Raw genomic sequence first — 17,650 nt, forward strand, 5'->3', positions numbered from 1 at the left:
TCCTTTGGATAACTTTAACAAACATTTTATCTGAGCTAAATTCTATTATTTTAAATATGTGTACTTTTCACTGTTTTTTATTTCACTATAAAATATTCCTGTTTCCTATAAGAATTTAGCTTTTAGAATCCAGTAAGAAATAAATGTAAACAAAAAACAGTCTTTCAAACTAATTTTAAAATAATCCTATTTTGAGGAACAATTGGAACTTAATTCATCATTAGATTTTAAGCTTCATTTTGTTTAATATAACAGTTTTTATTTATATCTCACATATAATGATGCTGATATAGTTTTTGTTGTTTATACTGCTACTTCTTCGTTCTGTTAAATTTTTTTTTTCTTCCATGTGTTTTTTCTGGATTCTCTGCCTTGTGATTTCAAAGAGGAATTCCTGACTTATCTAGAACACTACCAGCTAACTATTCCAATAAGGGTTGATCAAAATGGAGCTTTTCTCAGCTTTACTGTGAAAAATGATAAACACTCCAGGAGAAGACGGAGTATGGACCCTATCGATCCACAGCAGGCAGTATCTAAGTTATTTTTTAAACTTTCAGCCTATGGCAAGCACTTTCACCTAAACTTGACTCTCAACACAGATTTCGTGTCCAAACATTTTACAGTAGAATATTGGGGGAAAGATGGACCCCAGTGGAAACATGATTTTTTAGACAACTGTCATTACACAGGATACTTGCAAGATCAACGTAGTACAACTAAAGTGGCTTTAAGCAACTGTATTGGGTTGGTAAGTAGATGTTATAATTTTTAGTTTCTGATGGGGAAATAAATTCACAATGTAAATGTCTTTCCTCCCATTAGGAATATACAGAGTTGGGTTAAGAAAGGAAGATAATAGTCTAAATTTTTTTGTTATTTCTGCTGTCTTTGCTTTTGATAGCCCTTTGATAGTGTTTCCATTAACTCTTCAAAGAATAATTTTTAGAACCATATATTATTTGTAGAATAAATTGAGTACATTGATTGCTAGTTTCTCTGTAAATGGTGTTGGGCTTTATATATAAAACAGATTTTTTGGAATAAGAATAATCCAAAATAGGGGTGCCTGGGTGGCTCAGTGGGTTGGGGTCTCTGCCTTCGGCTCGGGTCATGGTACCGGGTCACGGGATAGAGCCCCGCATCGGGCTTTCTGCTCAGCAGGGAGCCTGCTTCCCACACCCCTCTCTGCCTGCCTCTCTGCCTACTTGTGATCTCTGTCTGTCAAATAAATAAATGAAGTCTTTAAAAAAAAGAAAAGAATAATCCAAAATAAATCTGTATTGAAACTTCTCGTATATTAAAATGACACTTGCTATTAAATATGATAGAAAAATACTGTTCCCAGTCATCAGCACTGCCATCTAAGTTTGGATACTCTTCTACATCTAAGGGGATAGCGGAGTGTCACCCATCTATTCTTTATCCTTTATTTATTTATTTTTAAAGATTTTATTTATTTATTTGACAGAGAGAGAGATCACAAGCAGGCAGAGAGGCAGTCAGAGAGAGAGGGGGAAGCAGGCTCCCTGCTGAGCAGAGAGCCCCATGTGGGGCTTGATCCCAGGACCCTGAGATTATAACTTGAGCTGAAGGCAGAGGCTTAACCCACTGAGCCACCCAGGTGCCCCTATTTTTTCTCCTTTATTAAGACGTTCTGACTCTTGCTCTCTTTCCCTCTATTTTTTAACACCTTTTTGTTTTACTTTGCTTCCTATTGAAACTGCATGGCCCATGTTGACTACCTTTGGCTACTTAAGATATGGTTTGCCAGGTTTGCCCACTGAAATTACTGTTTTCTCCTTGGCAACTAATAATGAATTTGTGAGCAGATACTTTGAGACTATGTAAATACTCTGTTCCTCATCACACTTTTGCCCACCACACTTAGTAACTCCTGCATCTATTCTTATTTTGTTTTATGTTTCATTTTTAATCAAATGTAAAATGTAAACAACTTTTCTAAAAATCCCACTTTTTGAAGTGCCCCCCCCCTTCTTAAGTCGGCTCCACACCTGATGTGGGGCTTGAACTCACAATCCTGAGATCAAGCTCAATTGACTCTACCAATTGAGCCAGCCAGGCACCCTTCAAAGGCCCTTTTAACCAATTCTGTTTCTAGTTGTAAATAATGTAAATGTAGAGATAATTAGTGTTTTCTAATCCTATTTTCTCACCCATTGTTTCAGTATTTCAACCCTTGTCCCATTCAAAGACTTCCTAATATTACTGTTTGTCTCTTATTCAAAATAATGTCACATTTTAGTTTGCTTTATATTTAACCATGGCTTTCTTATCCAGGTTTTGTATTTCTGGAGTTTCTAATTACTGTTATTTTGTCTTATTGTGAAAAAAATCAAATTTTTTTTAGCCAAATGATCAGTATTATCCATTTCCTTAGTCTTTGTATCTATTGCTTGGAATATATTCCATTCCTTGGAGGCACTTTTTTTCTTCCAGTCTGTTCGTTAATTTCTTGAGCTGTTGTACATCTCTCATATTGAGATTCTTTTTTCCTGGTTAGTTCTGCATCTTCCTCTTTCTGAGTTTACATCCTGGTTTTATTGGAGAATATCTTCAAGTAATTATGCCAGAAAATGTGTCTGAGAAGTAAAATTTCTGAATCCTTACCTTTTTGAAAGTTACTTTATGTTGCCCTCAAATTTGGTTAATAATTTAGCTGGATGTGGAATTCTGGTTTCAAAAATCAGGGGCACCTGGGTGGCTCAGGTCATGATCCCAGGGTCCTGGATTGAGCCCCACATCAGGCTCCCTGCTCAGCAGGAAGCCTGCTTCTGCTTCTCCCTCTCCCACTCCCCTACTTGTATTCCCTCTCTCGCTGTCTCTGTCTCTGTCAAATAAATAAATAAAATATTTTAAAAAAATCATTTTCCTTCAAAACCATGGATGGTGGAATTGGGAAAGGGAAATATGGGGCATCAAATTTATAAGTACGAATTTATGTCTTAGGGAATGATTTAAGGATCTTTAAAAAAATTATCACTGATTAATTTTGGGAGAATTTTGGGAAGCAGTCTGCTTCTTGTTCTTTTCTTTTTCTTTCCTATGATTTTTCCTCAATGAAAGTGATATGATCTTCTCTTTATCCTTTCTATTTTAAGAAGTTTATAATAATGTCCTAAGCTGTGGCTCTTCCTTCCTTATCCTTATTTGATATTTAATGGTTGCTTTCAACTTAAAGACACACCTTCAGCTTGGAGAAATTCAATAAATTATTTCCTTAATTTCTCTTCCTGTTCCCTACCCCTGCCTTTTTGTAATTAGTTCTTTACTTCCCTTGTCTTTCTCTTTTTCCTTCTTTTTCTGTTTTGTTCTAAGTTCTATGAGATCTCTCCAATTTTGCTTTCTTTTCCTTCAACTGATTTAAAAATTACAAGCAGTCATACTTCTAATTTTCAAGAGATTTTCCTTTTTAATTGTTCCTTTTTTTACATTTTGTTCTTATTTCTTAGTTATGTCCACAGTTGCCTTTCTACATTTTCCCTTATTCACTCTTCCATTCACCAAATATTTATAAGTACCGATCATATAATAGGCACTGATCTAGGTGCTAGGAGTACAACACTAAACAAAAGAGAAATTCTTGTCATCACAAAGCTTGCATTCTCGTGGAGGATATACACAATCAGATAAATAAATAAAAATCACAGTACGTTGGATAATGATAAGTTCTAAGAAGGAAAAAATACTGAGTGAAGACCTAAGGAAAATGAGGAAGGTAAGCTGACATCTGAAGGAAAGGATTTCCAGGTGGAAATCTTTAAGTATGAAGATGTGAGCTAAGAGTGTTTGGGAGACAGCAAGAAGACTGCCCTGGCTGGAACTCATGAAAGAAAGGGAGTGTAATGGAAGGTGAGGTTGGAAAGAGAACTGTGGCCAGATGGTAGATTTTAGAAGACACAGGATCAAATCAATGATGACTCCAAGCTTGAGGCCTGGACAACTAGAAGAAAGCAGCCATGAGTTGAGATAAGAAAGACTCAGGTATTAACTGAGATGGAAAACCTGGAGGAGGACCGTACAATGGGTCAGTGTATATCTTAAATTCAGTTGGACTTGTTAAACTTGATATGTTGTATAACATATTGGATATGCAAGTCTGAAATTCAGGAGAGGGATATGAATCATGGAGTTATAAAATTGGGAATCGTTAATATATAGATGACATTTAAAGCCAGGAGATTATATGAAATTGCTTGGGGTGAGGGAATATCGAGAGAATAAAGAAGAGATTAAAAAAAAAAAGAGGTTTAAGGAACTGAGCCTTTGGGCACTTCAGGAGGTTAGGGAGGTCAGAAAGATGATGAAGAGATAGCAAAGGATAATGAGGTAAGAAAGTTAAAGGAAAACCAGACAAATATCCTAGAAGCTAAGAAAAGGAAGCATTTTTTTCAAGAGAAAAATGCTGCCAAGTCAAAATAAGAGGACTGAAAACTGGCCATTGGATTTATCAATGAGGAGGTTATTGGTGACCTTGACAAGCAGTGCTGAAGTCATGGTGGCATATGGAATATAGGCAAAAACCTGATTGGAGTAGGTTTGAAAAGCAATGGGAGAAAAGAGGACATAGATAATTATTTTAAAGACTTTTTTGAAAAAGTAAATGATCAGTTGCTATAGGCAGAGTGGAATCAGACGAGGTTTTGTTTTATTTGATAAAGAGGGAATGATTATGTAGAGAAAAGGAAAGTTTCTCAAGTTCATCCATAAAAGAGGAAATAAAAATGGTTATATGATCATGAGGTGCAGGTGGGCAGATATTTGGGTTGTAGGAGTTTGCAGGAGGTTATATGATGTTTATTGGAACGGAAGATGGCAAGATGAGTCATTAGGGATTAAGAGGAGACAAGAAAGTATGGAATATTTATCCAGGAGAACAGGATACTGAATGTATTAGAGAAATGTAGTAAAATAGCTGTGAAGCATTAAGGACATTGTTGAGATTATGGTTATGAATTTAAAGTGAGACTAGTCAGCATCTCGATGTGTTTTTCTTGGTCTAAATGAAGCTGCAAGGTTGCAGGCCCAGAGGATCAAAACTGGTTTGATCAGAGTTGTGGTTTATCAAATAAATTCTGTGAAGGAAGAAAAGAGCAAGGGAATTGAAGGTGGAACTGAAGATGGATTAGGAGGGAGTGAGGACATGAAGTAGGTGGAGTATAATGAAAAGATGGTAGAATCCTGAGGTCTTAGTGGGTGTAAAAGAACTATCTCTTAGAGTTGGGATACTAGAGGGATAGTCCTAGAAGAATGGGATACTTGAAATTGAGATTTTGACAGGGTTGCAAGCATTGAAAATACTGAACTCTAGGGTTTGACTATGGATATGGGCTTAAGATAAAATGAATGACAAGATATTTGATGGAGAGCAGGTCAAGGGATTGAGAGGGCAGGAGTTGAAGGAACCATCTATATCTGTAGTCCTTAACCTGGGGTGCGTGAATGAAATTCAGGGGGTTTGTGAACTGGAATGGAGACAAATGACATCTTTATCTTTACTAATTCTTTTTTTTTTTTTTTAAGATTTTATTTATTTATATGGCAGACAGAGGTCACAAGCAGGCAGAGAGGCAGGCAGAGAGAGAAGAGGAAGCAAGCTCCCCGCTGAGCAGAGAGCCTGATGCGGGGCTGGATCCCAGGACCCTGGGATTGTGACCTGGGCTGAAGGCAGAGGCTTTAGCCCACTGAGCCACCCAGGCGCCCCTATCTTTACTAATTCTTAATGAAATTTAACAGTTCCTTCAATTATGAATATAGATAACGAACCAATAAGGTAATAGCTGACTCCAATAGAAATTATAGATATTTTCATGTCATTTTACAGTTTTGCAGGTTCTTCAAAATATTATTTATGTTAATCACCATTGTAAAATTATAATAGTTATTAGCTCCACTGCAGATCTTTTTATTTAAAGTGTTGGAAAAAGCCACATGCATTCTTACATTACATTTTTAAAAATACTTTGATAATGGTATTTCAGTACAACAGTTTTCTTTATAATCCTATATATTTTTTCTATATTTAAAATATTATTCTTAGAAGTAGTCCCTAGGCTTCATCCCCACTAGATTTCTAAAGGGATCCAGAACACACACACACACATACATTTTAAGAACTGGTGACTTAAGATAGTGAAATCAACAATTATTTCAGGAATAGTATTGCAGAGAATGACAGTGATCCAGCAGTTAAATCTTGAATGAATGAGGAAAGTGCCTATGGCTTATTAGTAACTGCAATAGCAGAGGGAGCTGGTGATGGCATGAGATTGGAAGCTGGCAGGGGTTTTTGTGGTTTTTGTTGTTGTTGTTTGTTTTAGAGGAAGGAGAGAGTGAGAATTGTTTAAAAATGGCAGTGACTCACATGGACACTTCCCCTCCCTCCTGGTCCAATAGGAGACATATAGGAAAGAAAACAGAAATCTACCATTCCAGAGGATTGCAGGGAAGAAAGAGTGTCATTTAGAGAGACCCAGGTGTTTGAGCAAGATGAAGTGAACATTCACAAATGAGGCTGAGCGTGAGTTTGAGAAGGCACAAGGGAAATGTTTTAAATGGTGAAAGGGGAGAGTTAGGGGATGGAATCAGAAAACATGATGCACATAGCCATAGGGGGAATTGAATCCAGGGGATGGGTCTTGGGCTTCTTGTAGGGATTGGCATGTCAGGGAAAGGGGGCATGATGGTTTTCATCCTGATGGCCTGAGGCACACTGTGTAGAGGTGAGTGGAGGTGCAGAAGGAAGTGAGGGAGAGCAGGGCTCTTGCTAGGCATGTGCAGATTTCTGGCTCTCCATCATCTACCCTCCAGCACTTTTCTAATTTCGTAATAATTTTCCCCCTTCTTCACTCTAGCTCCACTAGCTCCTTGCTCTTTCTCAAATACTGTATGTGTGCTCATACCTCATTGCCTTTGTTGCCATTCCCACTGTCTGATCTGCTCTTTCACAGGATACCTGTCTGACCTGCTCCTTCATTTTGTTCAGGTTTCTGTACAAATATCACTTTATTAGAGAGGCTGTCCCTGACCATCATAAACAGTATGTAATTCTCTCACTTCTGATTAGTTTCTGTCCTCTTAAACTGCTTTTTTTTTCCTTAACACTTAACATTGCCAGATTGATCATTTATCTAATGAATGAATCCCTCTTATCTAGGTCCTCCCACCAGAATATAAGCTCCATCATAGAGCCAGAGTTGGTTTTGTTTACTACTGTATCCCCACCAGCTAGAATAGTACTTACATTTGGTAGGCACTCAGAACATCCTCAGTGAAAGAATAAATAAAGTCAGAAACAACTCTCAGAGGATAAAGGGATAATAATATACTGCCTAATAATCTAAACTCCAAAGTCAATTGAAGAATTGGTTGCTTAACTTTGCTTAGTCTGTATTTCTCACCTGCAAAGTAGAGATGATAGTAGTACTTACTTCAGAGAGCTAATAAGAATAAGTGAGAAAATGTGTACAAATATCTTACAGAGTACCTAACTCTTAAAATTTCTGGATTTTTTTTCCAGAGTCTTTCCATATTTGAAATTAGAGATTTTATTTACTTACCAAGCTACTGACTCTGTTTTCCCCCAGCAACCTGAACTTCTTGTCTGGGACCTTTCAACATCCTTCTGCCCACAGGTTAGCAAGATATGACTTTAGTGCTCTATCTTTCTGGGCAGTACTCATTACCTCACTTCTTATAGTTCTCTCTTACCGAAACTTCTTACACATGCCCTCTTTTCTGTAAGACCATGCTCAGTTTGTGATCACATTGTTACTCTTCCTGGTGGAATAATTCATGTTCGGGTATTAGACTGTGTTAATGGCATATTATGTTATTCCTGTCAGTATTTGCATTTAATTTAGGGACTTATATCCTTAAAGTAAAGCAGACAATGGCAAAATAATGTGAAGTGACTAAGGCTTGCTTTTTTGTTTTTTTTGCATTCTTTAGTTCATTTAGTGTAGGTGCTTGCCAACTTCACCTATAAGTTAGAGCACCTCTGATTATGTTTTATCTTTCTTTTCAAGCATGTGGTACTTAACATTAATTTCCCTAAACAGAATCATAGAGATTTAGATTCAAAGGGACCTTAGAGATTATCCAGACCAGAGATTTTCAGCATTTTTTTTTAAGCAGCAAGACCTTTTTCTCAAATGAAATGTTATGTAGAAAAAGTACTACATAGATTAATAAAAGCACAGCTGATTGCTAAGTGCAGGAATCTAAGCCCTATAGGTCTCCCTTTGTTGTCTGGGGCAGTCCCTTGAGGGCACTTCCCTGGAACCCTTAGGGCTCCCCAGAGTGCTGTTTTAAAACCACTAATTTACACCAACCCTTTCATTTTTCCAGCTGAGGAAATACACCAAGAGAGTTTGTGTTTCACCCAGTGTTACAGCATAAATTAGCTGGAGCAGTCCTCACATGTGCTGTATTTAAGAAACACTAATAGACCAGTATGGAAGTTCTTATTTCTAATGCAGATAACTTTTACTTTCTCATTTCTTTAAGTCTACCAACTTTTATTTGGTGTTCATACTACATATGAAACACTTTCTATAGTTATAACCAATAAAAAGATTTATGAAACATTAAACATTAAAAAGATTTATGAAACATTTGCTTAAAAAAAGCAAATAGTATAGTTAGGGAGATAAAACGTGCAGTTGAAAAGTTATACCAAATGTAAATATAGCTTCCAGACTTGAGAGGTAGCAAAAAAGTGAGACATTAATTAAAAATAAATGATACCAATAATAAGCTCTGTTGGAGCTCAAAAGAAGGTTGAAGCTACTCCATTTGGGCTAGAGAAAGGTTTAAAAAGGACTATAGTTGAGCTAACACTCCGCTATGTGAATAGGTATGAGGAATATATCATATGAATAAGAGCAGAGTTTTATGTGAATTGCAGTTCCTTCATTTATCTCTATGTAATGTTGGGGAAGTTCTTAAGCTCTGAGTCTGTTACTTCGTCTGCAAAATGGAGATAAATAGGATATATATCAATCAAGGACATATTAATTGGTATGACATGAACTTTAAAATGTCCATTGTTTATCACAATAGAAAATTATTTCTCCTTTGTATCAGTGTCTATTCTGGGCAGCTCTCCATGAAGTCATTCAGGGACACAGATTATTTCTCTTTCAGCTTCTGCCTCCCCTAGGTAGTTTTTCAGAGAGAGTATTTTCTTTGGGAAGGTTTTCAAGAGATGAGCTTAAAAGTGGTATATAGTATTCTTCTCGTTTTCTATTGGCCAAAACTTAATTATAGAGCTATCCCTAAACACAGAGGATGTAGTTAAGCTGTGTGCACAATTTGGAAAGGAAACAAGTCTTAGCGAGCACATGGCAATCTCTGCTACCTCACAGTTTTGCGGAAGATTGGAGGAAATAATGTATGTGACATGCTTAGTACAAGACATGTATGGCATGTAGAAGAATTTAAAAATCCTCTTTAAGATATAGATAAATTCATATAATGTTTTGCTGGGTACAGATAATTGACTGAATTTCTATTAACATGTGTTTTAACCTCTTTTTGGAGAGGTATCAACTTATTTTTGACTCTTGGCAATGATAATTGACTTTTAAAATGATTCTTCTTGGTAAATTCTTTTCTCCTTCTTCTTTTAGCATGGCGTTATTGCTACAGAAGATGAAGAATATTTTATTGAACCATTAAAGAATACCACAGAGGATTCCACACATTTTAGTTATGAAAATGGTCATCCTCATGTTATTTACAAAAAGTCTACCCTCCAGCAACGACATCTGTATGATCACTCTCATTGTGGGGTTTCAGGTGAGTGAGTGTGTGGCTTTTACAAAGTGTATTGTGTTGTATTGCCACTGTCTTTCTTCTGACACCTATGGAAAGGTTAATAATAAAAGTCAATAGGAATTTGAGTAATTAGAATGATAATGCTCAGAGTCCTCTTAAAAGATGTCACCTATCCAAATACCATATGACTTCATTCATATTTGAAATTTAAGAAACAACATAAAGAAAAAATGAAAAAAAAAAAAAAAGAAGACAGGAACAAAAAACCAGACTCTTAATTACAGGGAGCAAACTGGTGGTTGCCAGAGGGAGGGTGGATGTGGGGGTGGGTAAAATAGATAAAGGGGATTAAGAGCACACGTGTGTTGATGAACACTGAGTAATGTATAGAATTTTTGAATCATTATGTTCTATACCTGAAACTATTATAACTGTATGTTAATTATGTTAATTATACCTGAATTAAAAAAACAAGAAGAAAAAAAAAACTACCTTCCTTTTTATTGGGGAAAAAAAAAGGATGTCACATCAATAGTTGGAAGCTCTTTGAGAAGTTCTTAAAATATAAGTCTGTGTAAAATTATTTTTTTTTGAAGGGGAAAAAACCCCCACCCTATTTTATCCAGGTAATAGTTATAATTTTCAAGCACAAGTGTTGCCTAGTCCTCTGTGCTGTCTGGTTAGCCTGATGTTTTTATGCTAATAGTGAGATGTTAGACACTTGAATAAAATTTGAAGAGTCTTAAGGTAGTATTCAAGTATTAGGGTACAATCGAAATATATAGCAGGGACAGCAAACCTAGACATGAATGGTCAAAGAAGGCTTCATGGAAGAAGTGACTTCTAAGCTGAGGCCTGATGGAGAATGAGAAGGTAGCTGTGCAGAAAGAAGTAGAGGGAACAGTGGGTAGAATGTTCCATATAGCAGAAACAGCATTTACAAAAGTCTTGAACCAGAAGAGAGAATGTCACATTGCAGTCATTGCCAGTTCATAGAACAGGTTATTAGAATGTGGACTGGAGGGATGGGTGGATTTCATAGTGGGTGAGGAGTGGCCATGAGAGATGAAACTGAAGTGACAAGGAAGGCCAAGACACAAAGGGCTTGTAAACCATATTAAGGAATTTGTTTATCCTAAGTGTGCTGGAAACCAATAGAAAGGTTTTAAGCAGGAATGACATGATCAGATTTGGGTGTTAGAAGTATAACCCTGGCAGTCCTGTGGAGACTGACTGAGAGAAAAGCAACACTAGAGGTGAGGGGTTAGGAGGCTGTTTAGTCTAAAGATTAGAAAAACTTACAGAATAGAGGATATATCTGGCATAATAGAAAAAATATGGGCTTTGGTGTAGTTTTAGACAAATGAACCAAACTCTCTAAATACTTTTCTCAGCACACATTAGTTGCTCAAATTTTAGCTATCATTATTATTGAGATGACTGTTTCTAGTATTTAAAGAGCTATTATGTTAAAAAAAAAAAATTAAGGGCACCTGGCTGGCTTAGTTTGTGGAGCATGCAACTCTTGTTCTTGAGATTGTGGGTTTGAACCCCACATTTGATATAGCGTTTACTTAAAAATAAAATCTTTAAACGTGCTCCTGGGTGGCTCAGTTGGTTAAGTGTCTGACTCTTGCTTTGGCTCAGGACGTGGTCTAAGTGTTATGGTATCAAGTCCTGAGCTGGGCTCCTGTGCTCAGTGGGGAGGTGCCTTACGATTCTTTCTCTCTCTCTCCCTCTGCCCCTCCCCTGTCTCTCTCTCTCAAAAAATTAATAATAATAAATAAATAAAAATAAAATCTTTAAAAAAATTGAAGATTCAGTTTGTTCTGTATAGTTCTTGTAGGTGGAGCCAGGGACAGTATATTTCAGTATTTCAGCAGGTTTCAGCTTAATACAAAGAAAAGTTCAGCAACAAGTAATTTTAGAAAAAAGTGGGAAGGGTTCAACAAGTAGATTTATAAAGAATAGAATGGGTTAAACAAACCCATTGTTTTGTTTATGTCCATATGCTTCTTGGGCTCCTTTTCTTCTGCTTCAAGTCTAAGATTGCTCTGGAGTTCTTTCTTCAAGTGACTGTTCTCATTCTACATACATGTCTTGAGTAATCTCTGGGACGTCCTTGTTGATGAAGAGTAATTGATACAGTAAAAGTACTTTTGTAATTGATACAGAAAAAGACCACTTTTATGTCATGCTTAAGGTATGACATGAAATTTCATAGAAAACAATGAAAAACTTTTTGATGGATCTTTGCATTGAGAAATGAAACTAAAAATTATGGAAATAGTTTAGTTTATCTTATATTTACTGAATTCATACTGTAAGTACAATAATATATAAATTCATGAAAAACTAAGATTCAAATATTTAGTTGTTTATTGCAATATAATTTTCCTATCATTTTTTTCCATAACATGGCATCCTTCACTTCATGATTGTAAAGATGACTTTTTGCAAAAATATTTAAAGATTTCATTGTATTCTGAAAGATAACCCTTAACCATTAGATATTCAAATTATCCTCTTTTGGAGGGCCTATCTTATTATTCATTGGTCTTTCTGAGGTAGATCCTTCTTTTCCAAAGGTTGAGGCATGAATCAGATAGTTCAGTAAATCTACTCTTATTGCCAACATAAAATTTTGTCCTTGTTGGGGAGGATTTTCTTCTTTTAAGGTCTCTCCCCTTGGATTACTGTGCTATTGGCAAAAAATAAAGCAGGTGAATGAGATATTCTTGAATGGCTGAAAAATCTTAAGTGAATTACTGTGACTATTTCCTCACTTTTAGTCTATTCACTAGTCATTTCTGTTACCTTTAACACCAGTCTATTTAGTGCAGACCCTTGTTATCTCTTGCCTGCACCCCTGTAATGACTTTCTAACTGGAGTCTTCCTGTCTTCAGCTTTGTTTTTGTCCTTAGTGGGCTGTCTCCTACATCTGGCTATATTATACTCTTTCTTCCTTTCTTCCTTCCCTCCCTCCCTCCTTTCCAAGATTTTATTTATTCATTTGAGACAGAGACAGAGAGAGTACAGGCAGGGGGAGAGGCCGAGGGAGAGGGAGAAGCAGACTTCCGCTGAGCAGGGAGCCCAACATGGGCTGGATTCCAGCATCCTGGGATCATGACCTGAGCTGAAGGCAGACGCTTACCTGACTGAGCCACAAAGGTGTCCCTGTATTACACACTTTGAAATGTTTCACTGGCTTCCTAAGAGTGGAATATCTGTCATAGTTCCCTAAATTCTATAGGAATATCACTAAAAAATATATATATTTTATGATTAATAAGTTTGGGAAATGTCTGGGTAAAAACTACTGATCTTAATTATGATACTATTTTGACAGCATAATTCAAATGACATGTGCATTTATAGGTGTTAATTCCCAGTTAACCAGTTATTGGGAACTCAATTTTATATCAAAATATAATATAGAAAAACCCTTTGAGAGTGGGCATACTTATCTCATATTCAGACATAAATTTTCCCATCCTGATTAAATTGTATTATCAATCTCAAAAAATAATAAAAAATACTTGTTTTTTGTAGAAAATTTAGTAAATATGTGCTAAAAAGAAAAAAAGGAAGTGAAAATTGCTCTTTACCACTACCCAGACGTTGACGTAATGTTATTATGTCTCTATACCTGCATTATTTGCTTATGTATTTATTAAATAAATATTCATTTAGCATGTATGTGTCAGGCTATTTGAGGTGTTGAGATGCAGCAATAAAACAAGAAAAGTCTCTGCTCCCATGAGGCTTATATTCTAGTGAAGAGAGTTAATTAAAAAAGCAATCGAGCAAACAAATAAATACATGGCCAACTATCCAGAAGTAACAAGCGCTATTAGCAAAAAATAAAGCAGGTCCACGCAATATTTTTGAACAACTTGTATATATTAAGAATATTTTGAACAACTTGTATATATTAGAAATATTTTGAGATTGATCAAAAATTTGAGATCTTATTTCAGATGACAAAGAGATCTACATATTTGACTTTGGGGAAAAGTTCTTTATTGTATCTATTTATGGAGGAATGTTTTCTTTGACATTCTAAACTCTTTCCAAAATTAAATTGAGCATATGTAGTAAGTATCATTTGAATAACTACTGATCTTTGTTTTGAAACAAGTCAGTTGTATATTCTCTTTTAGACTAAACAAGATATTAGTTACAGATCATTAAGCTTAACACTAAGCAGTCAGTTGACAATTACAGCATGTAGATAATGTTTTGTGATGATCTAATCATGCTGGATTAATTTAATTTTTAAAGTGAAACCAGATATCTTGATTACATTTATTCATTGTGTGTGTATTTTTTATACATCGGACTACAAACTCTTTGCACAGAAGACTCTTTCCATTTATGAATATCCATCAAAGACATTATATATACATTTATCTGTTGGAGTGAATACCAAGCAAACTAACAATTTAAAAAGCCAGAAGTCTGAAATTTTTTAAAATGATGATAACAATAACTACTTTATATTGAGTACTGTCTAATGCAGAACGTTATTGCTGTGTTTATTTTGCCCAATCAAGTCTAATTCTTTTCACAAATACTTTAAATAAATATAAGGAGAAATTGAATGGATCAGAGGAGTGAAAATGATCAAAATAATGGAAATGAAATCCTGCATTTAGACATTTAGACTGTTCATCTGGAGGAAGGGAAAACTAGGCATGATTTGAATACATGGGTGGTTTTATGATATTGGAAGATGAGCAAAAAAAAGAACTGGAATTATGTTAATGCAGAAAGGATTTTGACCATTTCATAACAATATTACTACAAACTAGTGGCTTAAGCAATATACTTTTATTATCTCACAGTTTCTGTGGACCTGAAGTTGTACATGAATGAGTTAATTGACTTAGCCAGGACTGGGTTCTCTTCTAGAGTCTCAACAGAGGAAGAATCTACCTTCCTATTCCCATGATTGTCGGCAGCATTCAGTTCCTTGCTATAAAAAGACTGAAAGCTTTAGTTTGGGGCTGGTTGTCTGCCAGAGGCCATCTGTAGTTCCTTGTCATGTACAGTTCACCAATTTGGTTGCCTACTTCCTTAAGGTCAGCAAGGGAAAGACTCTTCTAGTAAGAAAGATGCTACAATATTATGTAATATAATTATGTACTCATATATGTGTAATCATGTATATCCCTTTATCTTTGCTGTATTCTCTTGGTTAGAAGCAAGATACAGTCCCACCCACACTAAAGAGGAGGAGATCACACAAAGTGTAAACATTGGGAGATCATGGGGGCCACCTTAAGAGTCTGTCTGGAAGAGGGGAGTACTTACTGGCTGTCCAGAAGTTATACTATTGAAATAAAAAGTAATATGTCTCGCCCTCTCTTGGCCTTTAGGAATAAAATATACTCATTTAATTTATATGAGTTTCAAAACTATTTTACTGGTATTCATCATAGTCATTTCCATCTCTTATTTCTTAAAATTTTTAACTCTTACCAAAGTAATTTTTAAAGGGTAAAGGCTAAAGAAATTAGAAAAATAATAGAAAATACTGCCAGTTTCTGTCAACTATATTATATAAATTAATCTGATTCTTCCTCACTAAATTGTTTAATAAGTAGATGTTAGAAAGATCATACAGATACGAAAGTAAGGTATGCAGAGGACCTGTACCTGTTCATTAAATAAAGGTAAATGTAAATGAGACAAGTGTTTACAAATACCATAGAATTAAAAGGTTTTCTCTGTACTGAAGGACCAGCTGTTAGAAAACAAAGGATTAAACTGCAATCCACAGTGAAATGTGGTTTAAAGGAAGCCATGCTGGAATCGTAATCCTTCAACTCTCATTGTAGCACCACTTACCTCTAGGTTTTGGAAGAGGACTACTTTGGGTCTCTGTTAGTATAAATAGTTATATATCGTAAAACTAAATAAAAAACTTAATTCACAGGCTTTTAGAATTGAGATTTCTAGAGCAGTAGAATTGCTCTAATTAAGATAGTTTAATAAAAAATCTTACTTTAACATAAATGCTCAGAGACATTTCAGGAATAGGATTTTGGGGGTACCTGGCTGACTCAGTTGGTAGAGCATGTAACTCTTGATATTGAGGTGGTGAGTTCAAGATCCACATTAGGCATAGAGCTTACTTAAAAAAAAAAAGGAACAGATTTTTGCAATATTGATGTTCTTCATCAGAATTGTCTTATTGTATTTATAAAGTTAATGCTCTAGTTGTTTTTAAGAAAACTTTATATAAAGTACATCTGTATTTAAAAATATTATGACATAATCAGTCACTGGAATAATATGCAATGATTATTTTAAAATATTTTTATTCATTAGGCTTATTTTTTGTTTTTATGAACAGCTGAATGTTATTAATGTTCAATTTGTTTCAAATAAGATGACTATTTTGAAAGCTTTAAAGAGTTTAATTTTCTCACTATTATATTTCCTCATCCCCTCTCCTCACTGACATATCTTAATACTTTAGAAAATTTATGAGAAGCATGTCTATATGAAAGATTTAAAAATAAGTAAGCTTCATTGGTGAACCTATCTGAACTAGTTAATTATTTTATTGTAGACCTCATAAGAAGCGGCAAACCTTGGTGGCTGAATGACACATCTACTTTTCCTTCTTCACTACCAATTAATGGCACGCATATCCGCCACAGACAGAAGAGATCAGTAAGCATTGAGCGGTTTGTGGAGACATTGGTAGTGGCAGACAAAATGATGGTGGGCTACCATGGCCGCAAAGACATTGAACATTACATTTTGAGTGTGATGAATATTGTAAGTTTGATGCCTCTATATAATATTTTAACTTAATAATTTGTGGTTTTGACTAAGGTCATGGATTTTTAATGTGAATTAATGATTTTAAGAATTTACTCATCTAAAATGAGAAAGAATTAATATATATGTTTCAGTTCCATAGGAAATAAATTTAAAGATGAACTTTTGTTCATTTTAGATAATGTGTTTTTGAATGGGTCATATTAAATCCTATTTAAGAGGTTTTCTTTAACTTGAAACATCAGCTCACCCTCTTAATTACTATGTTATAGTTCAGTTTTAGGAGAGAATATTTCTTGAGGTAGATTTGTATAAAAATCTTTTATGGAGGCATCTTGAGGGTAGAATTCTAAGTGTAATGGGATAAAATAATATCTTTTTATATACAAAGTGGTTTAATTTATGAAATATTGTTTTACCATTCTTTAAAAAAGTACTAAACAATTGGCCTATGATTTTTGTCTGACTTTGTGTCTTTTCTTATTTTCTGGAGGTCAGGTTGCCAAACTTTACCGTGATTCCAGCCTAGGAAACGTTGTGAATATTATAGTGGCCCGCTTAATTGTTCTTACAGAAGATCAGGTAAGAATGAGTTAGTTTAGAAGTCTAAAACCTTTAATAAACAGGCTACAGAATTATGTATTATAAAATATTTTATTATTGTTCCTCTTAGGAAGTTCTAGTTGAATATGATTTTCACTACTAAGCATTTAATATTTTAAGTAGTTTATAATAATGTAACTCCTATGTCATGGTAAGGCTCCATATATGTATATTAGCTTTATGTTTCAGTATAAAGATGAGCATTTGCATGGCAGATCTACTAATAGTGGTTTTGGTTGCTGAGAATCACATATATTCACATGATCATTAAAGCTGGAACTGGAAAGAATATTCAATAGTACACTAAATTAACTCTAGGTCAGATATTACAGAGATAAAAATTGGCAAGAGACTATTCCTAGAAACCACTGCTTCTAATTATAGTCCCACTTTAGTCTTCAAAAGTTTTAACAACTGACCTTAGTAATTTGTTTGGAACATTTCTGGTAT

General features: G+C 35.0%; 1 protein-coding gene across 5 annotated transcripts in view; it reads left to right on the plus strand.

Moving 5' to 3' along the window:
• The window catches only part of ADAMTS6 (ADAM metallopeptidase with thrombospondin type 1 motif 6), a 289,783-nt gene that overhangs the window by 9,731 nt on the left and 262,402 nt on the right, over positions 1-17,650 (plus strand). For 4 of the 5 annotated variants that reach the window (XR_004381633.1, XM_032849701.1, XM_032849711.1 and 1 more), the window contains exons 3-6: positions 387-751; positions 9,654-9,822; positions 16,383-16,594; positions 17,096-17,179. Coding sequence is in view for 4 of the 5 variants with exons in the window: in XM_032849701.1 (XP_032705592.1) it covers positions 387-751; positions 9,654-9,822; positions 16,383-16,594; positions 17,096-17,179 (830 nt within the window). In the remaining variant the exon portion in view is untranslated. The remainder of the gene's footprint in view (positions 1-386; positions 752-9,653; positions 9,823-16,382; positions 16,595-17,095; positions 17,180-17,650) is intronic. The other variant, XM_032849721.1, reaches the window with a different exon arrangement.

This window comes from Lontra canadensis, unplaced genomic scaffold (assembly GCF_010015895.1).
Source record: "Lontra canadensis isolate GAN:19392208 unplaced genomic scaffold, GSC_riverotter_1.0 scaffold4, whole genome shotgun sequence".
In the NCBI taxonomy this organism is placed as follows: domain Eukaryota; kingdom Metazoa; phylum Chordata; class Mammalia; order Carnivora; family Mustelidae; genus Lontra; species Lontra canadensis.